General features: G+C 36.3%; 1 protein-coding gene across 2 annotated transcripts in view; it reads left to right on the forward strand.

Moving 5' to 3' along the window:
• HDX (highly divergent homeobox) overlaps window positions 1–20,054 on the forward strand; it is a 150,511-nt gene extending 130,457 nt beyond the window's left edge. For both annotated transcript variants that reach the window (XM_017350008.4, XM_051827391.3), the window contains 4 exons: window positions 40–119; window positions 3,314–3,397; window positions 11,770–11,892; window positions 16,001–20,054. In XM_017350008.4, the coding sequence (XP_017205497.2) occupies window positions 40–119; window positions 3,314–3,397; window positions 11,770–11,892; window positions 16,001–16,126 (413 nt within the window). In that variant the 3' untranslated portion in view covers window positions 16,127–20,054. The remainder of the gene's footprint in view (window positions 1–39; window positions 120–3,313; window positions 3,398–11,769; window positions 11,893–16,000) is intronic.
• Window positions 20,055–24,026: the final 3,972 nt, after the last annotated feature.

Below are 24,026 nucleotides of genomic sequence, written 5' to 3' on the forward strand. Positions count from 1 at the left end.
AGATATGAAAACTGAAATCATGGCTTTTTTTTCCTATAGAAGAGCCCAATGAAGCTGTTCCAAATGAGGCCAGGGCTCATAAGGAGGAGGACCACCATGCAGAATCCGCAGATAATGTGGTATGTACAGTTTGGAATTCTTTCCTCATTACATGATGGATTTTTAAGGACATGTTCCCAGTTGGTGATAATATCAGTATTGTCAGAATAAAGTCTTGCTCTACTTCACAAACCAAAACAGAACATTTTCCAATCATATCCTTAAAGGCTTAATAAATGAAATTTAAAATGCTATAATTGGTACCTTAAATTTCCTCTATTTAGGAGATTTACAAACACTTTATACATACATGACATTTTATACATAAATTATTTATCTTCAACACACTTAGCAAAGAGCAGATTTCTTATTTGACAGATGGAAGAATGAAAATGGAGTTTAGTCTGAGATCTTTATGAATCCTTTGTTAGTTTTGACACTTGCACCCAAGGATATTTTGCTCCAAGTCCTCTGTTTAGACCATACCTATCTATATTGTATTTGGAACATTTTCTTCTTTGTAGTTAAAATGGTTTCTGTTAGGCATCTTAAAAATTGCTAGCAGTGAAGACGCCCACATCTCACATCAGAGTTCTCAGGTTCAATTCAAGGTTTCTGATTCTAGCTTCCTGTTAATGCAGTCCCTGAGAGGCAGCGGTGATGATTAGTCATTGGGTTTCCTGACGATCTCCTGGGACACCTGGATTGCCTTCCCAGCTTCAGGCCTCTGCTTATGGGGACAAGGAGGGGGCAGGCAGGACAACCCAGCCATTGAGGGCATTTGGGAATTGAAGCAGCAGATGGCTCTCTCACTCTCGCTCTCGCTCTCTCTCCAAACATACACACACAGACACACACACACACACACACAAATGTTTTCTTTCAGTTGCAGTGAAGGAGAATGACAATATTAAAAAATTTGAATAGCAGACAAAAGCAGGCAGAGTATGGATTGAAATGTGAAAATGTAAACATACAAGGATGTTCTCTAAGCAGCTGTTTTAGCAGCATCTGTTTATATTCTGACCCCATCAAGAGACACAGAAACCAAGACGGAATTAAACTAAAGTCAGATATAAAGGGGAATGTCATTATGCTTTTGGTTTTTCCTTTGAATCAGTATCCTGGGCTTGATTTCAACCATTAAAATATGGCCCTTATAATGGATTTTTCTGTTACAAATGGCTGTAACGTCAAGATTTACACTGCCTTCCCTTACAAGCATTATTTATTTGATACTATAATCCTGCCACACGTTTTAGTAAACATTGAGCACATAAAATGCCATTTTCCTCTTTTTGTTAAACATCGACAGTATGTAACAGTGACTTCCACGTGCAGAATATAGTTTAGGATTGCATTTTAATGATTTCAGTTCTAGTTAAGGTCCATGTTTGACCTTCTAACACTAAATGCAACAAACATAGCTTTGATTTTGAGACACAATCGTGTTTTCATCGGGGAGCTAGTAATAATTTTTTCTGCAATTATGAATGGCGCCAATATCCTTAAATTCTGCCAACTAATAATCTCCTTCTGCTATAGATTTGAATTACAGTGTACAAATTTACATGGTTATTTACAAATGGAAATCTCCTTTCCCTAAAGTCGTGTTCATTGTTAGCCTGAAATTTTCTGCCTTGGAGCTCCCCTACAGCAGACAGTTGAAGATAATGAATGAAGTCATGGCATGGGATGACTCACAGCCACTTAGGCACCAAATTTTTTTTAAGAACAATCGATTTTCAGAGACAGAACTCCAAACTTTCAAAGGTTGATCTCTTCTGCCTGTAACTTCTGAGTGCCCCCAATTATTCATGGATGACAAATCACACAGACATATAAGACCTATTTATATACACAAATCTATACAGTGGCCTTTGGTGCCTTCCTTCCTGAAGTGCCAGCTCCTTTTTCCCAGAACCAATCTAAATAGGTAAAGAATCCAAAAGGGAGGAAAGAAGTATCAAGTCTGAGGTCTATGGAGAGCCGACATGATTAAGCCCCAAGTTTATAGTGATTATAATAGAAAACAAAGCATTAGATTCATCTCCAGGCAGCCATAGAAAGCAATTTCATTGCAGCTGTCCTCCTGACTCAGAAGCCTGCAGGTCACAAACCCTGTAATGGTATCGTATCCTCGTAGGTAATACATCAAACATGATCATTCCAAGTTTGTTTGTGACTTTTAATCACCATATATATTGCTGGGTTGGAAGCCTGATTTCAAATTCTGCCTACAACATGTTGCTATTAATGTGCTTGTTCTTAAAAGACTGTCTAGTGACTAAATCTAGCCTAGCTTTTCCCTTTTTAACATTTTCCTTTGGGTTGGCAGCATTTAAATGTTTAAAGGTATTTTTTTCTTAACTATATTTTTACATGCAGAAGAAAAATTTAGAGTTGATTTTATTTATGTGTTCTGTTTTTATTTTAAATTTTAAAAAAGAAAATGATCATGTGATTAGAGAACTTGCCTAATCCCCATAGTGGGAATTTATTGGTCATTCTTTGCATCAACACATTCTTCTTCATTCTTTTAGCAGAAACTTAATTAGTACCTACTGTGTGCAAGATACTGCATAAGCTATGCTGTACCTTAATTCTTCAGCTAGGGGAAGTATCTCTCTCTGTGTCTCTCCCTCTATCTCTCTCTTTCTCTCTCTTCCTCTCTCTCTCTTTTTCTCTCTCTCCCTCTCTTGCCTCCACATTCCATTTTTACTGTCCAGTAAAGGAAACAAATCACTACGCAATTTTTATTATTATATCACAGATGTCTGCTTCCAATTGTCTAGTTAATGAAGTGCAGTTAATATAAGAATTTTAAAAATTTATTTTGACTTTGGAATATATGTAGTTTGTTGACATTTTACAATAGAAATCACACAAAGGAAGATCCCCCCTGTGGGTTATATATGCTTCACCTTTACAATAGACTACCCTTACCAGAAGCGAGTTCCCTGACACTGGAGGGCGCTATTTAAGCAGAATTTGAATGCCTGTTTTTTCAGGGGTATTACGAGAAGGAAATATTTTTGTTTACTAAGCAGTGATCAATTAAAGGTAAAAGTAAGTGACTCAGAAACACACTATGTGTAACACTGAGAAGCCAGGCAATTTTCAATTTATTTTCAATAACCTAGACTAGATAACCTGATCACTAAACTTGAATATTGAATATGTGTAGTGAAAATAATCTGATGAGTATAGTGTAAATGAGTGTGGTGAAAATAATCTGATTCATCTGAAGAAAACTTTTCTACTTGCGTTACAGAAAATAGAAATTATCGACGATGAGGAAAGTGACTTGATAAGTAATTCTGAAGTAGAACAAGTGAATTCTCTCTTGGATTACAAGGTAAAAACTCTGAACTTATTAAAAGAAGGTATAAAATGAAGCAGTCTTGCAATACCTATGAGCCCTATCTGATAAGCTCAGTACTCTGGGACTCCGCGTTTATTCTCTTGGGCATTGTGACTATCAGTCAGGGTGTGCGGCATTCTAATTATTGCTGGCTGCTTTAGTGGCTGCAGTTTCAAGTAAAGACTTTGCTGAGCAAGAATAAGTATTGATGGTGTATGTCAAGGCAGGGCAGTGTATAGTGGCGGTTAATGAGGAATTTACGACAAAGTCTTTTGAAAGATAACATTCATTTTTAAATGAGGGTAAAGTGGGGATTTTTCCCCCAGTGGCCTTTGTTAACTTTATCTTGAATTGAAACTTCTTCTGAAAATAATTTTTAAAGAAATATAATAGTATACCTATTCTAGGAGAAATTTAAAAACAATTCCCAAAGGAAATGCAGAATGAATGACCTTTTCTTAATGTCACTTGTTACTAAATGGAAATGCTTACTTTGACAGCATACCGTATCTAATTTGGTTTCTACTAAATTTTGACATAAGCTATCAGTTTGTGGGTCAGTGTTTTCTGCTTAGATGTATAAAGACTATCCCTTTGTTAATCATTATCCTATCTTACTAGGTAACTTTGGGGCCTCCTGAGTTTTTGGCCACATGGTCCTTCCTTCCACACCCAAAACTTCTTTTCTTGGAATATTCTCTGTGCTCAAAGAAGAGATTAGTAGTCCTAAAACATTAGGCAAAAAACAGCATTTAATCAGAAAAGACAACAGCTGTCATATTATCAAAAATCTTTTCAGTTTTACTATAATGGAAATTTACGTCACTCAACAGATTCTGTTTTCCAAATGTTCATAACATGTCAGTCTTTAAAATATTAAACATTGTAAACACAGAAGGAAATTGTCTTTTGAAATTGGTTTCAAAGTGGTCAAAGAACACAGCACGATCCTGTATTTAAACTGTATTTCCAACTCACAGAATTCTAAATTTTTTGGTTCTGAAGCACCAGAGATCATGCTAATCTCACCTACATGGTCATATAATATTTCTAAATACTCAGTTCAGGATTAAAATGGCTCTGTTGGCCGCCACTTGGCACAGACTGTGGAAACTACAGACCAGAGCACTGGATTGCACAGCTGTTAAGTGTGCTCCACTTAGCACTCTCAAACAGGTCCGACAGGGTTGGGCTCTGGACTCAGAGGATTCTTTCCAGGACCTCTCCCCTCCAGGGTGGCAGCCCGTCTGAGAAAGTTCGGAGCTGAAGATCAGGCAGTGCAGGGTGGAGTATCTAGTCCAGAAATGTTAATTAACATTTTTACTGACCTCTAAAGCACATTTTAGTGATCTAGTGTTTTCCATTACGGTAAACGCTGAGGGAACAAGGGATCCTTCACTACCCTTCACATTTGGGATGTCATTTATAACTCATCCCCATCGTACATACACTTCTGTAATTCTCAGAAATCAGCATCTACACAGAAGATGTTATTTAAAAAATACTTCATCTCACCTGTGAACCCTGTTACCTTAATTCTAAGGTAAGTGTAAGTAAACTTCATATAGCAGTTATTGTGGATTTCAGAATGTTGATGTAAAACAACATTACCAGCTTAGAAATCTAATCTGTCTTCAGAGAAAATTGTACTCTCTCTGTGTACAAATAGTAGTGTTCCTTGTTTGAAGATGAAAGTCATGTTATTGGTCTTTTAAATATATTCATCATAAGCTTCTTGAGGCAAAGATTTATTTTAATCACTTATGTGTTACCTGGTTAAGACCCTGGCATGTACATGTTCAGTTGCTGAGTGAGTAAATAAATGAATTAATTTATCTTTGGAAACAATGTTAATAATATTATGCAAATGTTCATTTATATAAAAGCTATTAAGATCAGGAGCTGGATCATTATAAATTTTTCACACACTAAATTAGTCTGTCATTCTTGGGATTTATTATAGCAAACTAAAGAGTGCTTCCTATGATGCATTTGATAATTATTGCTGTATGACCATCGATATTCAGTCTGGGCAGAGTGGAGTTTCTGATTGAGAAGCATCACTAGATTCCACATGCTAGGAGTCCTAACTAGCCCCAAATGCTTATGAGACAAGTTGATGGGCCTAATACCCAAGGCATGAGTAGCTATGTCATAAAATAGCACCTCGGCTTGGCAGCCATTAATAGCCTGTGCAAAGATCAAAGCTCTGGTCCACGTGGATCCTTGAGTGCTCCCTATAGTCATTGTGGAGAAAAATTGACAAAGCTTACTGGGAACCTAAATAGGGCTTTAACAGTAAGAAAAATGAGTTAGATCTTGTTCTGTGCAATTCACTGACTGATGTTATCTGACTAGTTCTTCTCATAAGCACTCCATTTACTTAAGAAAGTCTTTAAAGTACACATAAATTACTGCCTATAATCTAGGAAGTATTTAATAGGCTGGTAAGAAAACAACTCCAAGAAGAAAATGTCCACAATATTAAATTATCTTAAAGCTGTTTATATTTCTCAAACATTTCATAAATACTGAGGAGAAGAATTATTTGCATGAAGAATTGGAGTTCTGCATATCAAAAGATGCTTGGTGACTTTAGCAAATATGAATTAATGTTTTCAGAACGTTTTCTAATGGACTAGGAGTGCAGCTCAGAAAGACTGTGCATTCAAACGAGACACTACTATCATTATATGATATGATACCTCCCAGATTCAGAAAGACTTCCTGGTCAGCACTTCAGTACTACTGCTCCGACAATGAATACCAACAAAAACAAAAGTTTAGAACTAGTACTATGTGTTATGGTGAGAGCATGTTGAATTTTATTATAATGCTTACTTATAACTTAGATTGTTGTAGAGTGCCTCTGGATAAGAAATTTAGCTTGTGCAGATGATTCACTTGATAGTAAATGGTCTGAAAAGGAAGCACTTATATCAGATAAAATAAGTTTTAAACAGAGCTGATAAAATAAATGATGCAGTAAACATGTGCAGAGATTGAATATGATTAATACAACAGCATCTTCTAGATTGAAATAACAAAAATGCCCATAAAGCCAGCTGGTTCTAATTTATTTCCATGCAGCTTTTTGAACAAGTGCTGTTGAAGGTCCTGCTACACTCTCCTGCAGCTCTCCAGCTAGCTGCAGAGAATACTCACAGCTGACATTCATGAGTTTTGCCAGCAGAACTGGCTCTTTTTTTTTAATAATTCTTACTTTTAAATATCAATTGACAACTTAAGACTTTATGCATTTATGGGGTCCAAAGTAATGTTATGATTTACACATACAATATAATATAATGAAGTCAAGCTAATTCACACACCCATCACCTCACATCTCATCATTTTTGTTATGAGAAGATTTTAAATTTACTCTTACCAATTTAGAAATGTACAATACATTATTATTATTTACTATATTCACCACATATATTACTCAGCTTTAAAAAAGAAAGCAGTCATTTGCAAGAACATGGATGGAACTGAAAAACATTAGCTAGCTGAAATAAGCAGGCATAGAAGCACAGCTACTGTATGTTCTCCCTTTTATGTGGAATCTGAAACAATTGAACACAAAGAAGCAGAGTGTAGAATAGGGGAAGGAAGTGAATGGAGAGACGATGGGCAAAGGATACAGGAATAAGGGCTTTTTTCCTTTGAGGTGATTTTGGTTTTAATCAAGTGTGTTGATATATAATTTCTGTACAATGAAATTCATCTCATTAAGTTTACAGTTTGATGAGTTTTGACAAGTGAACATAGTTGTGTAAACACCACCACAGTTTGTTTATTCACCTGCTAATGAAAGCTGGACTGCTTCCAGTTTGGGGCTATTATTAATAAAACTGCTATGAGTATTCATGAATAAGTGTTTTTGTGTACATGTGTTTGTTTTTGTTTCGGGTAAAAATCTATGAGTATGATTACTGAGTCATATGATAAGAAAGAATATTTTGAAATTTATAAGAACCCGCCAAATGTTTTCCAAAGTATCTGTACTGCTTTACACTCCCAGCAGCAGTGTATAAGTCTTCTAATCACTCCACATTCTCATCAGCACTTGATGTTTTCAATCTCTTCAACTATAGCCATTGTTGTATGTTAGCAGTAATATCTCATTACTAATGTTTTGATTTTAATTTTCTTAATGGAAAATGATATTTAGCATTTTTGTGTGCTTATTGGCCATTCATGCATCTTCTTTGAAATGTGTGCTCAAATTTTTGCTTCCGTTTTTCTTCTGTTGCTGGTTCTATAATTGACTTCATAGGATTCTTTTTCATATTGTGGATACAAGTCTTTTTTCAGATACATGATTTGCAAATGTTTTGCACAACATATGGCTTGCATTATTATTTTTTATTTGCAATACCTTTTTTTTTAATTTGAGAGGCAAAGAGACAGACACTTAGAGAGATCCCTTCCACTGGTTCACTCTCCAAATGCCCACACTGGCTCAGGTTGGGGCTGGACCTGGACAAAACTGGGAGACAGAAACACAGTCCATGTCTTCCACATGGATGGCAGAAATCCAATTATTTGAGCCATCACTGATGCCTTCCAGGGTCTCCATTAGCTGGAAACTGGAGTCAGGAGCCATAGCACGCTATCAAACCCAGGCATGCCAATGTGAGACACAGGCATTGTAACCAGCAGCTTGACTGCTATGCTAAATATTCACCCCTGCACATTAATGTTTAATTCTATTTGCCACAAACTTTTAATGCTAAAAATATTTTTGTTTGCATTTTTTAAAAAAGATCTATTTATTTATCTGAGAGGCATAGTTACAGATAGAGAGAGGGAGAGACAGAGAGAGATGTCTTCTATCTGCTAGTTCACTTCCCAAATGGCTGCAATGGCCAGAGCTGGGCCAATCTGAAGCCAGGAGCCAGGAACTTCTTCCAGGTCTCCTACGTGGGTGCAGGGGCCCAAGCACTTTGAGCTATCCTCTACTGCATTCCCAAGGCATCAGCAGGGAGCTGGGTCAGAAGTGGAGCAGCCAGGACTAGAACTGGCGCCTATATAAGATGCCAGTACCGTAGGCAGCGGCTTTACCTGCTATGCCACAGTACTGGCCCCTTGTTTGCATTTTTTTAAAATGTGTATTTATAGGACCAGCTTTGTGGTATGTGTAGCACGTTAAGCTGCAGCCTGCAGCACAGGCATCCCATGTGTGTTCCAGTTTGTGTCCCGGCTGCTCCACTTCCAATCCAGGTCCCTGCTAATGTCCTGAGAAAGCTCTGGAAGATAGAAGACAGCCCAAGTGCTTGGACCACTGCCACCCACATACGAGAACTGGATAATGTTCCTGGCTTTGGACTGGCCCAGCTCGGGCTGTTGCAGCCATTTGGGAAGTGAACCAATGGATGGAAAATCTCTCTCTCTCTCTCTCTCTCTCTCTCTCTCTCCTCTCTCTCTCTCTCTCTCTCTCTCTCCCTTTCTTTCGGTAACTCTGACTTTAAAATAAATAAATAAAGCTTTTTAAAAAGGGTTTATTTATTTGAGAGGTGGAGAGACAGATAGAGCTCTCACCTGCTGATTCACTTCCCAAATGCCTGCAACAGTTAGGGCTGAGCCAGGCTGGAGTTAGGAGTCAGATTTTCAATCCAGAGCTCCCATATGGGTGGCAGGAGCCCAATTACTTGAGCCAGCATCACTGCCTCCCACCGTCTGCATTATCAGGAAGCTAGAATCAGGAGCCAAAGCCAGGTATCAAATCCAGGTACTCTAGTATGAGACTTGGACATTTTTTGGTGGAATCTTTCTTTTAAGCATCATGTTTATGTGCTTATTTAAGAATTATTTTCCTAAACTAAGGTCACAAAAATTTCCTTGTCTGTTTTCCTTTAGAAGTGTTTTAGTTTTAGGTTTTATATTTAAGTTTATGATCCTGTTCCTGTTAAATTTTGTATATGATGCAAGGTAAGAGTTGATAATCTTTTTCTTTCTCTGTGGATTTATGTTTGTACTACCACTGTTTGATGGAAGCGTATACCTTCTTTGTTCATTGAATTGCTCATCAGTTAAGTCAAAAATCAATCTTGAATTGCTCATCAGTTAAGTCAAAAATCAATCAATCATGTATAAGATTAGTTCAAAATGTTCAAAATTTATCTTTTAAGTTTCTTTTGATGTAAAAAATATATAATTGGAGTCCATCCACACAAGTAGTCCTCAGGTTTACAAAAAATGTATATTACAAAGAAACTGTGCATGAATTTCAGTTTTTGAACCAAAATAAGACTATTTTTATTCCATCTTTAATGAACATTTTTAATCCATACAAATACATTTTTACTTAAATTTAGAGTCAATTCAATTATGTTATAGCTAAATATGTTGTTAAGTATTTTTCATATCACTTAATATAAAAGGACATAATTTTTATGATTTCCTAGTATTTTTTCATTTACATATGATTTATTTAATTTTTGCTGTATTCATTTTTTGTTTTGTTTTGCTGCAAATACAGTGCTTTGTCAAGCTTTATTTTAAATATTTATCAAAAATTGTTAAGAATCATATACTACTAAAATTTTAATGATTTTGTGACAAAATTTGTTAGTGAAGTTGAACATCTTTAAAAATTTTCTAATTTCTCTTGATTTATTCGTTTTTTGAAAGATTTACTTATTTATTTGAAAGGTAGAAATACAGAGAGAGAGATAAACAGATATTTTCCATCCACCGGTTCACTCCCCAAATGACTACAACAGCTGGGGCTGGGCCAGGCTGAAGCCAGGAGCTTTTTTCAGGTCTCCCAAGTGAGTGCAGCGGCCCAAGCACTTGGGCCATCTTATGCTGCTTTCCCAGGCCATTTGCAGAGAGTTGCATCAGAAATGGAGCAGCCTGAACTCAAATCAGTGCCCATATGGGTGGAGGCTTATCCTTCTACGCCATAGCACTGGCCCCAGTTGAACATCTTTTAATTTGTTATCATTTATAGATCTTGCCTATTTTCCTCCTGGACTACTGTATTTTGACTTTTTATTTGTTGACTTTTTTATTTAGTAGAGTGTTATGCATTTGAGTACTGTGTAAAATAAAAATGTTATCCCATGAACATTTTGAAGCACCCTCATATGTGTTAGCTTATTTCTGGGCATTCTGGTTCCACTGAAGTACATGTCCATCCTTACACCAATACCATATTTTCTTGATTATTATATTAATTTACTAGAAATTACTATATTATTAACTTTCAGAGCACTTTCATGACCATTCTTATTTGAGCCTTATAACCCTCAAAGCTAGAACTTGCAAGAATTACCAGTATAAAACCCATTGTCCTGATCAGCAGTCACAGAGCCGTCAGTTGTCCTACTGACATTTACAGTTATGTGGCCCTGACACTAGTATACTCCTCAATCACAGTCCAATTTTCTCTTCCTATACAACCATCATGGAGACAAGAAACTGAATTTCACATCAGTGGTACACAGTGTTACCTTTGAAGACATTTTCTGAATAGCAGACTGCTACTTAATGGCTCTGCAAACTACTACCTAAAACAGTCTTAATAATTTCTATGCCTCCTTGCTACAAAGTAACCTTTTTAGTTCTCAGTATCTGGCTTTCTGAATGGTACATTCAGCATTACTGCATCTGCTATTGCTATTAAGGTTAATTGAATTTTTATCTACTCTTAATCCTAATCCAAATGCTAATTAGGTTTGATATAGGAGGAGTCCTTCCAAGAAAGGAACTGTTTCTTGTTTTTTCTCTTACCAGAGTTTAGGTGATTGGATTTTTAACCTTGAAAAATTGTTTTCTGTTGATGATTTGTTTAAAAGACAGCATTTGGCACCAGAATGGAGCTGCAATGGGTTAAGCTGCTGCCTGTGACTCTGGCATCCCATGTGAATGCCTGTTCAATTCCTAGCTGCTCCGTTTCTGATCCAGCTCTCTGCTAATGTACCAGGAAAGTAGTGGAAAATGGCTCAAGTACTTGCGCCCCTGCCACCCTTGTGGGAGACCAGGACTGAGTTTCTGGCTCCTGACTTCTAGCCTCACGCAGCCCTGAGTGTCAAGCCATTTGGGGAATGATCCAGCGGATGGAAGATCTCTCTCTCTCTCTCTCTCTCTGTCTTCTCTCTCAATCTCTCTCCCTCTCCTTCTCTCTCTCTGTAACTCTGCCTTCCAAATAATAATCAAATCTTTAAAAATAATAATAAAAGGCAGTATTTGACTAACAGAAGAATTTCCTTATGTGCTTTATATTCCTTCATGCTAAAATTTTATTTTCCTTATTATCTCTCTAATTATATTGTATTTTAGAATTTTATTATTCATCAAACATGTACAGTCCTAGATTTACATAAGATAATTGTATTGTTTGATGTTTTCTCCTTCAGAATGAAGAAGTCAGATTCATTGAAAATGAGCTAGAGATTCAGAAACAAAAATACTTTAAACTTCAGACTTTTGTTAGAAGCTTGATACTAGCTATGAAAGCTGAGGATAAAGAACAACAGCAGGTAGGTCCCAGAAGAAACTAGCGAGCTATAATGTATCATGTTGAAAAATGGCATGTCACATTTGTGTTCTTCATAACTTTTCATTTTGATGCTTCATTCCTACTTGGCATGGTAAAAGTGATTGTTGCTTCATGTCCTTTATAAACAGTTTTCTTAAGAGTAGATGTTCAGATGTTGTGTGCTGCTTTAGTGGAAAATCAAAATAACTGATTAGTATACTTTATTAATGCCAGACTAGACTTTAAGTAGAGGGAAAAATCCATTTTAAAATGAACTTTAAAGAAATTCTTCAAAACGTTTGCAGACACAGGGCTACCCTAACTAAAGGGACACATATTTTGGGATCTTTTATGAGTGAAAGAGATAAGGCATTTATTTGCCTCTCTTCTGGATCCTAGTCACCTGCTAGCTCCCACTAGGGTTCATGGTTGTTTGAGAGTCCTTTATTCTGGTGATATTGTTGCTCATTACTAAGAAAATATGAAATTCCTTGGTGAAATTATTTGTGACCACAGTGCATCACTTGTTTTTCCCAGTCGAAGTAAAATATTTTAGTCTTCTACTACAAAAATGAAATGTACCATTTTTTGTTTGCCATTTGGGTTGTTGCTACAAATTCCACTTCATAATTTCATGTGAACTCTAAATGCCCATACTAAGCTTGTTAAAAAGAATCATAGGATCATCTAATCTTAACTGAGGCCAACTTTGCCTCTGAATTGTATCCCAGCATGCTGATTCCTAATCAGGGAAGTTCTATATGATCATGTGAGGCACAGGTCACCAGTACTCAGGAAGCAGTCTCAGAGAATTTTGTGCAGTGAGGAATATCAGGAGTACAAAAATTCATCCCTTATACACGAGCAAAACTGTGTGTACGTAGTCTATACTGTATATCTCCAGCAGAAAAGATTAGAACCTTAGCATCCCACAATTCTCCCTTTTTTCAAAGAAAAAAGTCTTTATGTATTTTACTGACATGTTGAACCACAAAATTTAAACTACAAGTGTTTACTCATGAGGCTCAAACCAGTATGTGTATTATGTGTCCAGTTTCATGAATTTTCTTCCTCACTCCCTGATAGACACAGACCTCCCAAGACAGTAGCCTTCAGTTACCTTTGCCAGCTTTATTTAAGTATATTGATTTATTATATGAGTTATGCACATTCCATGGGCTACTGGAGACATGTTTGTTTTTTGGGAACCCAAAATGCAGACTTTAAATGAATAACAGTGGCAGTCTTGAATGTGGTCCCAAGGGTACTATAAATTTTAAATAACTGTAAAAAAAAATTAGATCCAACCATAGGAATGACTTGGAGCATGGTCCTGGACTCAAAAGTCATAACACAGTTTTGAATTCAGAGTTATACGGCTAGCTACCTAGCATGATCTATGTCTCTTGACATCTAGGAATAGCATACAAACTCCATTTTCTTTTCTAATTGCAATCTCATCCCTTGCTTGGTTCTTTCCCCAAGACCACTAACAAAAAGAAAAATAACTAATGTACACTTATGTTTATCATTCTCTTCTACTTTTCCTCTGATAAAAGAATAATGAACAAAGATATAGACAAAATGTGGCTGAAAGAAAAAGAAAATGACTCAAAAATTATACTGAATAGCATATCCTATATAATCAATCTCCCAAATAGAAACTATTGATTTTCATAGCTGAGATTGGGTATAATGGATCTCAGAATATGAACTCTAAATATAGAAGATACCAATAGCAATACACAAAAGTTACCCAAGTGATCTCTTAAAATTCTACTTTTTATAATATGAAATATTTAGAGATCTCTTCCTGGGAGGTTTAATTTCTATTCTAGATATTGAAAGAGAACCCTTTTGTCACTGGTTTCTAATTGTTAAAAAATTATCAGTGTTTTGCCATTATTTTTGATTTGGGTAAATTGAGGTGCGTGGTCCACAGGATATATCAGCCCAATGAAGAAGTCTGGTATTTTTAAAAACAATACTCTCTAACATTAAATTACTCAAAGGTATTTTTCTAACAAACTAAATACTTGTTTAAAATCAGAATAATGTTTCAGGCATTGTACTAAGTCATTATTTATAGTCATTCTTCTCCTGATAATTTACTATATGACCCTAGCTAGGTCAATTGCCTTTCTGAATTTAAATATTCCCACTTTATAAGGAGGACAAGAATGGTTAATATTACAGACCTGGCATTCACACCCTAGGGCCTAGAATAAGTACTATCAATTCTGATCATATATTCAGGAAGAACTGTGATCTTTTGGGAAGAATGATACTACATCAGACCCTGACGATAGTTGTCATCAATGATGACTCGGTATTTAAAAAAAGTCAATTGTGATTTTTTTAGTATCTGTGAAATAGGCAGTTGCAACAACTACTATAACCCAAAGATTTGCTCAGTGTACCAATGTTGCCATCCAGTAAGATATCAGAAAAGAACTTTAAAGTGGATCTTGTACATTAGTAGTGTCCTTCTCTGTCTTAGATCTAAAATTTTTGTATTCCTGACTACACACACTTTAGTCAGTCAACTACATGTGATTCAATGGCAAAGAAGTAATTTGATTCATGAGTCTCCCCTTAGGATTTAGAATATCATTAAACTTCATCTGCTTGAATTCCTAAGACTCTAAACACATATTTATTGAGTGCTCATGAGAACACTTCTCTTTTTTATATGGCACTCCCAAAATTGCACAGTGAACTAACATTAGTGATGTGTCTCCTCACAGACTAGTCAGTCAGCATCAGCACAGGCTCCATTGCACCTAAACTGGGTTAGGATCAACAACTGTTGTGGAAGAAAATGGTTCTGTGTCCTATTACTGCAACTCAGCGCCTTAGAAAGCATGGAGTACCTTTGGTGACTTTGCTGTGTAAATACTCTCAGCTTCAGCAAGAAGTTCAGAGACAATTTAATCGGATAAAATCAGTATCAGCTTTTCTTCCCAACAGGAGTTAGTCTTTTCTTATACAGCCTGACAAAAAGAAGACAGTTTTAATCTTGGTCCTGTGCTACAAGACAGAAGAGTATAAACTTTGTAGCTGTCAGTTCTTTTAATAAAAATAGGAGAATACTATCTTATTTCAACAGTAGATTTCATATGTGCTCCAACATGTCCTGTCTTTCTGTTCCTTAATTGGGTAGTGACAAGCTTTCATTTGTCCCTGTTCCCTTGGTCTTTGTTTACCACTGCACCCAAAACAAGTGATGATGTCTAAAAATTCCAGATATGCTACATTATCTTTAGCATCAGGAGCCGAAAATCCATCATTTAGTTTATAATTTCTTATGGTCAAATAGGCATCAGCACTGTCAGCCACATAAAACTTGATTAATCATTTATTTCTCTGATATGGATGCATGTTCTGCACCTCCAGATGAAACAATTAGACCATAGCAAAGCTTAGTTCATGGTTCTTGGCTTATCCTAATTACTCCAGCAGAGAAATGAGCAGCCTTCCAGATACATCATTACAAGCAGCTAAATTCACTGATTCAGCTGTGCCCTGGTCGGTGCTTGGCCATCTGTAAATATGGACATAGCCTAAAGAAAGAAAAAAATGATGTTTTGTTCAAGTTGTCAAGTTCAGTTTGAAGTCGAGTAAGTTGAACTTCTTTCCTAAGAAAGTTTATTCTCTCGCAGAAAAACAATATGGGTTTTTGTGAAATGTGGATTTCTTTAACAGATAGCATAACTGGGCATGAATATTTTAATAGTGAACACAATTTTAAAGCCCTTTAGCAGTGATCAGTGAACATTCAAAACCAGTATAAAAATCACTTACCTCAAACACTTCAAACCATTTGGTTCAGAATAGTTGCTCATTTCCCTCCTGATTTCTCCTTTGTGCAGGGTTCCACTCTGCATAATTCACACTGTCAACATCTAGTATTGTGTTACTTCCTTAGTGGGGTATGAAGAATTTTTCTTTTAGGTAAGTCCTTGTATAAGAACCTGAAAGAGAAATTATTCTTTATTTAAATCCTTAAGAATATATCAACATGAGAGGACTACCACTATGAACATAAAATTAGGGGGAAAAAGTATATCCACATACTAATCCAAAAATAAATGATTTTTCTGATTCAGGCACTGCTGTCAGATTTACCTCCTGAATTAGAAGAGATGGATTTCAATCATGCCTCACCGGAGCCTGATGATACCTCATTCAGTGTGTCTTCTTTATCAGAGAAAAACGCCTCAGACAGTTTGTGATTTGAGGGGGGGATATGTGATGCAGCCTTTGGGCTGTCTAACAGGTGTGCATTTCAAGATAACTGCATTCTGTTGTCCTGATATTCTTCAGTTGGAAAAATACATTGTTGAAACAGACATATTCTGTGACGGATGGACAAGATATAATGGCTACCATGAAAAAAATGCATGTGAAATTTAAAAAGCGTTGTTTGAGTTTTTTCCAAACTGGTGGAATACTAGAAAAATTAATTTTTAATTTTGGACAGTTCCACTGAAATGCATTACATCTAATTTCTAAAAGGTTTCTGTTTGGTTGTAGAAAAAATTCTTAAGTTTTAGTAATAGATTTAACCAGAGACACAAAAATGAATGCATTTCAGCATTACTTATCAAGTTGTAAGAGCTGTATTAGTCTTAATTTGTAGCCATTACATCTTTCTTCCTCTCTCTTTTTCCTATCATTCATATAACACTTTTACTCAGGAAAGTGGACTGAAAATCAAAAACAAATTTTAAAAATTTATTTCCCATGGATGAGTCCTGGGATTTCTTTTTAACCCCTCGAGGATTTGACTTAAGTTAATGATTTACAATTGAAGTGATTACTAGTATGTCATTGTAAATTGTTAGTATTCCTCTATTATCTAACCCAAATATTTGTGGGGAGGGGGGAAGTACTTTGGAAAGTTAAATCACCAACATAAATCAAATGAATTATTAAGTGTACAGAAACAAAATGTTGTAAAAGATTAGTCTCAATGGGAATTCTTTGTTGCTGCAAATGACAAATATTGATAATTCACATTCTACTAGTAAATTTATATAACTGAGTTAGATTAAATCTTTCACAGATTTGTCAAGTTTATCACTATGTTCATAATATTTTTTCCATTCTTACGTTTTATGAAACAGGAAGTCAAGGTAAGATTTGTTTTAATCTAGCCACTCAGCTTTGCCACAAAATTTACCTCATTTCCATGTGAGGCCTGTACAGAGCCATCAGCCAAGGATAATATCCAAAAAGAGTTACACCACTTTGGTTGTAAATCACAGTCCTCTGGATTTCCTGGAAACTATTCTCTGAATACACACCTAAAATTGGCATGCTACCCAGTCGTTCTATTAGTAGGTACCAGATGGCAACACACTGTAGACAGTTTTTTGCAGATCTTCCCTTCCGGGGTACCAGATGGTATCACCAAGACCCATTCATGGGAAAATGCCAGTTTTTCCCTAAGCTCACAGTGTCATATATTTGTAACTTGGCAGTGTGGAATTGTGTTGCATGGTTAATTTAACTATCAATACCTAAAAGATTAATGAAGTAGCTAGAAAGCTGTTTTGGCCATCAAATTTCTATTTCAGATTTTTTTTAAAAAATTCAATTAGAGTAAGCCAATTTTTATCTTGGAATTCACTGATATCAACTTATGAATGCAAAAAAAGTCATGAATTTATTGACCTTTGAAATATTCCCCTGTATACACACACACACACACACACGCATAGGTAAGGTTTGTCGATGGTCCTTCCTACTTGCTAATTTGATATTGCTCTCATGCTACTGTTATGGCTCCTTTGTTAGCTGAAATAGTTCAGTGGTCAAGTGGCCAGGTGTGCTCTCTTTCAGCTGAGAGCCATATGGTTCTTTGCAAACAATGTTTAGTACTCCTTGCTGACAAGTCAAATTCCATTCAAATAGAGCGCTGATTAACAGAACCCTAGATATCAGGATTACATTTATCAGTCACACCAGTTCCTCTGCAAGATAAGGAGTCCGGACTATATACAGCAAATGTAGAAACCATTTCTTAAAAGCTTGAACAAACCCCAGGCCTTCAACTCTCACAGGGGTCTCCCTTCTAGTCATTAGTTTATTTTTCAACTTGAATTTCTTCTGCTTCAATTTAAGCCCTGCAACCCTTAGTGAGTTCTCATCACAAAGTAAATGCTGATAGTTCTCTCCTATATGTCTCAACACTATGGATTGTGTTTGCCACACTTCAGCAATTGGTCACAACATCAAAAATATTTGTCGAGCTCCTACTATAAGGAAGGCACTGTGCTGGACACTGACCACTTCAAAAAGAATTATTTCTTGCTATCTTTTTCAAAGACATTTTAAACAATTATTGAAGTAGAAATTTTGATAGGTTTAAGTATTCCGCTGGGTGTGATTCCTAGAAAAAAATCCTAGTCTACAATTTTCAGAGGAAGTATAGATGATTTCCTTTTCCCTGTTTAAAGTTCCATTAAAATAGAAGCTGTATAGTCACAACAGTACACTTAGGACCCCTTTTATCTTAGCATTTTTGTTTCAGCACCAGGATTATTTCTTTTGCTATCATTGTAATTAAAAACTTCTAAAATAAAATGTGGCTGTTTTGTAGCAGGAACCAAAGAAAATAGCTGGGGCCAGAAAGTAAAATCACAATTGGAACATTGAAAATATGCACCATAGATTTTAAAGACAATATCAAAGTCAAGTATTAAAAAACTATTATGCAGTAGAGGTATTTTTCACATATATAGATTGGAGTTGGTTTTGAGACATTTTAGAGCAGAAAAAAATACCAGCTTGTGACTTGTGCTAGTGAACATTTTCAAGGCTCAGGGTAAAAATCAACTAGTGTTTTCTTTCTTTAGGGCTTTGACAGGATTAGAACACACCATAGTGTCTGAAGCATTTCTCAGAGAGACAGAAGTCAAGGTGAAAAAGACTTTTCATTTTAATTAACTACATTTTGTTGTTTACTTTAAGCTTAGGATAGCCAACCAGTTTCTAAGTGGGGAATGTATGTTTCAGAGCACTTACCTTCCAAAATGTCTATTAAAAAACAAAATGGAAGGTACCTTTCTGGTTTCAGCCCAGCTAAAATTAGCCACAAGAAAGCGAGCACATAAGAAAAATGGTAAAAGAAAATTGGTCTCTTTGTGGAACCTGGAGATGTTTTGTTGTAAGGTCAGTTATCAACATCAGGTCTTTTGTACTGCCATTGCTATCGTGTGATAGAAATGTTTATTACTGTTGAAGAAGGAAAGACTGTGACCCAATCACATCCTGTGCTCTGTATACAACCCAGACCACAAAAGATGTCCAAGAGGCCACAGCTCCAAAGACAGCAGCATCTATTTTAAGGCACTTTCATAATCAGCAATCTGTACGTTTGTAGTAGAAAATATAGGTGTTAGACATAAAAGAATTCTGGGATCAAAAAATTGACTTTGTTGCCTTTTGAAGTGGGGCTGAGATTCAGCCCAGTTTGAAGGGATGATTTCCTCATCTCAGCCTACTAATTATTAATCATTTTTCAGAGAAATTCTGAGAACTTTAATTCCAACTCTTCCTCCGCATCACAGTCATGTTATACTAGGAAAGTTGTCTATTTTGAAAATATATTAAAATCCATTCAGTTAATAAAACGCAAAGTTTTGATAGGTTAGCCTCTTAAGAGCACTATCAGTACTATCCTATCCAGTAAATTTACTTTTCAGTAAATCATGGACGAGTGGATAGACTTCTCTTTGAAATTGGTGTTATCCTTGGCAGACAGCACTGTATCATGCTTTTCACCAAGCTACGCTCTGTGATGCTATAATGGAGGAGCCTACTAACTTGTGAGCCTGCTGTCAACATATCATTGCGCAAAACAAACCTTTATTAAAAGCAAATTTACTAAGGGGGAAAAGAGAATAAAGCGATATTTTTCATGCAAAAATAATTATAATTGTTCCAGTAGAGTGTATACTGAGTATATATTGCCCCACATTGAAATTTTATTTTGCATTAACTTGTTAAGTAATTCCTTTTAGCAATCCTGCATCTCATTTTACGGTACTACCTCTGAAACATACTATCACCTTAAAACCACATCAGACTGTAATGTGAATTTTTGTAGGATTTTTATTTAAACTTTTATAGAGGCAATAAATGATTTCCAACTAATTGACATCTATTTCTTTCTTTTAATGTTTATTTTTCCAAGACTTTGTGTTGTAAGCATCTTCCCCTTTTAAAGTGAATTATTTCTTCCCTCAAATAAGGTTCTGATAAAAAGAAAATTGCAGAGAATAATAATGTGTTAGGGGTCAAAGACAGGAAAACATCAAGTTATCAAGTGAAGATTTGGTTGACTTCCAAGCTGCTGTGTTTATTATCCTTAATTGATTTTACTTAACAAAGAACTACTCCAACACAAATGGAATAAAGTGAATATTCTCTAATAGCAGCAAGCTTCTCCCAAGTAGCATATTTAAATGGGAGAACTAGCTACTAAATTGCCACAGTATAAACCAAGAATGGTATTTTTGCAGCATTTTTTTTACATGGCAATGTTCATCTAACTTTACTTCACTCTCTTTGACATCAGTTGAGCATGCTTTTAATTTGGGTGAAATATGTTCATGCCTTCTTTGTCAAAGTCTTATGTCAATTAAAACTCTTCATGTTACCTAACTAGTGTGGAAGAAAAGGGAAGGGCAACGGGTGAGTTTCAAATAGCACATCAGCAATTTTCCTTCCCAGTTGATAAATTTTCAAGAATCCTGCAAGGAGAAAATCACATACAAACATGCACTTAAATGGCTCAAGCCTTTTTCAGATCTGCAAAAGCGTTAAAGATGATGAAACTCTTTGATTTTATAAAGATGTATGGGAATCATTACATGTCTATTTAAAAGACAAGTCAATGGATCATAAAGCTGAGTGATATTTTCCATCTCTTGATATTAAAGGAGTTTTTACATTTTTGTTTATATATAGATTATTTTTAACAGAAAAAATCATACATATTTATGGAGTATAATGTGATGTCTCAGTACATGTATACATTATCTAATGCCCAATCAGAGTTAATATATCTATGTTTTCAAGCATTTAACATTTATTAAATAATCTAAGACTTTTGCTACCGGCTGACAAATAGTCCTATAGAAAGTTATCATCTATTCCCATCCAGAATGTGTATATGCATGTTTGTCTATCTTCTAACCAACAATGAATATTTTAATTAAAAATGACAGTCTGAAGGGATAAAAACAAAACAAAAAAATAACATTTCTTTATTGTGAAAGTATCCCAAATCCTATCTTCAAGTTTTCTTTATAGAGAAATACAAAGCATATTGATATTTTTTAAAGATTTATTTATTTTATTTGAAAGGAAGAGAGAGAGAGAGAGAGAGAGAGAAAGAGAGAGAGAGAGATCTTCCATCCACCACTGGTTCACTCCTCAGATGGTCTCAATGGCCATAGCTGGGTCAATCTAAAGCCAGGAGCCAGGAGCTTCTTCCGGGTCTCTCACAGGTGTAGGGGCCTAAGCACTTGAGCCATCTTCTGCTGCTTTCTTCGGCCATAGCAGAGAGCTGGATTGGAGGTGGAGCAGCTGGGACTCAAACCAGCAGCCGTATGGGATGTCTGCACTGCAAGTGATGGCCTTACCCACTACACCACAGCACTGGCCCCTTGTATATCTTTCTGAACCATTTACAATATTTTAATCTAGCCATTTCTTCTGCATATTATATACATAAAGCAAAACTGAAATTATAATGAATATGCAGTTATATGACATTCTATTTCTCTTAGTGATACACTGAGAATATTTTCCCACTGCATTGCTTGTCACCAAGGTATTTCCTTCTTAATTATATTTGAACCTAAAGGGGAAAACTACATTTTAAATGTATACAAACAGAAAAGGCAAAATTTGCATTGACAAAAATACTTATTCTAGAGAATCATCAAATGGGTACTTTCTATAAAATCTATAGTGTAGTTCTTATTTATTTATCTGAATGTCAGAGTTACAGACAAAAAGAAAGAGAGACACAGAAAGAGGGTTTTTTTTTAAAGATTTTATTTATTTATTTGAGTGGTAGAGTTACAAAGGGAGGGAGAGACAGAGAGGAAGGTCTTCCATCCATTGGTTCACTCCCCAATTGGCCGCAACGGCCAGAGCTGGGCTGATACCAAACCAGGAGCCAGGAGCTTATTCCGGGTCTCCCACGTAGGTTCCAGGGCCCAAGCATTTGGACCATCTTCCACTGCTTTCCCAGACTGTTAGCAGGGAGCTGGATTGGAATTGGAGCAGACAGGACTTGCTTCCATTGCCAGTGGTGGCTTAACCCAGTACGCCACAACACCAACCCCAAATCTATAATTCTTAAGCTAGATTTAAAACAGTTGATGCTTAATTTTCTTCACAATAATAAAGTTGCTATACTTTGGCTACAGCTTACAAGACACTTCTTAATAGTGTTTTTATCACATTAGTAAGTCATATTAAACTTAAAAAAACAATTATTTTTATCTATGAAAGGTTTCATAATGAGTACAACAGTATGTACTTGGAGTCATAATTTTTTAATTAAATTGGAATGCAAGTCCAATTTTTTCCAAGGAGTAAAGCAGTTTCCTTTTATAGGTGTTATGTTTCATTCAGTTAGTTGGAAAATTTGGATAATTTTGCTCTGAAATAACAATGGATACACGCAAAAATGTATACCAAGACTATTATAATTGAATGTCTCCCTTGTGACCTAGACCATATAAAAGTCTGATCTTTCCCAGTACCCAGGTTATTCTCTAGTTGAAAGTTAGGACTTTGAGGAGGCTTATTAATTCTCTCAGGCCGTCAAGAGATCATTTCAGTGTCAATAATGCTTCTTAGCTTAAATCGGGTAACTCACAGCTCCAAGACCCAAAGCACAGACTGGAACTCCACTCAGATTAGTAAATGTACACAAGGTAAAAAAAAATTCCTGTACTACAGGGTCACCATGTACCTGTATATTACTAACCTTATCTTGCAATCTCTTACTAGTCTCAGAAGATGAGGGGGTAGACATGAGTGGAATGAATACAACCTTACATGTTGCTTCAATGAATAAAATAATGGATGCTGACAAGGTCCTCTCTCCATTTTCACCCCTCCATGCTTCTATTGGAAATTTATTAGTAATAATTTATTGAGGGATAATTTGGAATAGAATATGATTAACCCTGACAAAAATAAGGCAGCCTGTGAGGCATTCATACCATACTGACATTCACTTAACCAGAGGCATTATTTACAACATTGGGTCAAAAGCAGGGCAGTGAGAGAAAGATAGGTGGGGAGGTAGGTGATTAAAACTACTGAAGGATAAATATAGACCCTCTGGAAGTCTTAAAGGGAGTCATCCACAATGGAGGCCACTAGCTGGTGGGCAGAAGAGAAGGAATTCTGTACAACAAAATCTTGACTATTAAAGGTATGTAGAGTGGTGTATATATACAGAAGTTAAGACTGGGGCCCCCACTGTGGCACAGCAGGTTAAAGCTGACATCTCTGACTCCGGCATCCCATATGGGTGTGGTTCAAATTTTGGCTGCTGCACTTCAAACCCAGCTCCCTGTTACTGTGTCTGAGAAGACAGCAGAAGATGGCCCAAGTGCTTGGGCCCATACACGCACATGGTAGACCCAGATGGAATCCCTGGCTCCTGGCTTCAGCCTGGCCCAGCCATGAACAATGCAGCCATTGATGGAAGATCTATCTCTATCTATCTCTATCTCTATCTCTATCTCTATCTCTATCTCTATCTCTATCTCTCTATATATATATCTCTATCTCTCCCTCTCTCTGTAACTCTTTCAAATAAATAAATAAATCTTTTTTAAAAAAAATAAGTTAGGGTTAAATATCATGGTAGGTAAATTGTGGGATTAAAAACTCAATTTTAGGGGCCGGCGCTGTGGAGCAGCGGGTTAACGCCCTGGGCCAAAGTGCCGGCATCCCATATGGGCACCGGTTCTAGTCCCGGCTGCTCCTCTTCCAATCCAGCTCTCTGCTATGGCCTGGGAAAGCAGTGGAAGATGGCCCTAGTGCTTGGGCCCCTGCACCCACGTGAGAGACCTGGAAGAAGCTCCTGGCTCC

The sequence above is a fragment of the Oryctolagus cuniculus genome, chromosome X, assembly GCF_051225735.1.
Source record: "Oryctolagus cuniculus isolate XC-2025 breed Fujian yellow rabbit chromosome X, ASM5122573v1, whole genome shotgun sequence".
Lineage (NCBI taxonomy): Eukaryota > Metazoa > Chordata > Mammalia > Lagomorpha > Leporidae > Oryctolagus > Oryctolagus cuniculus.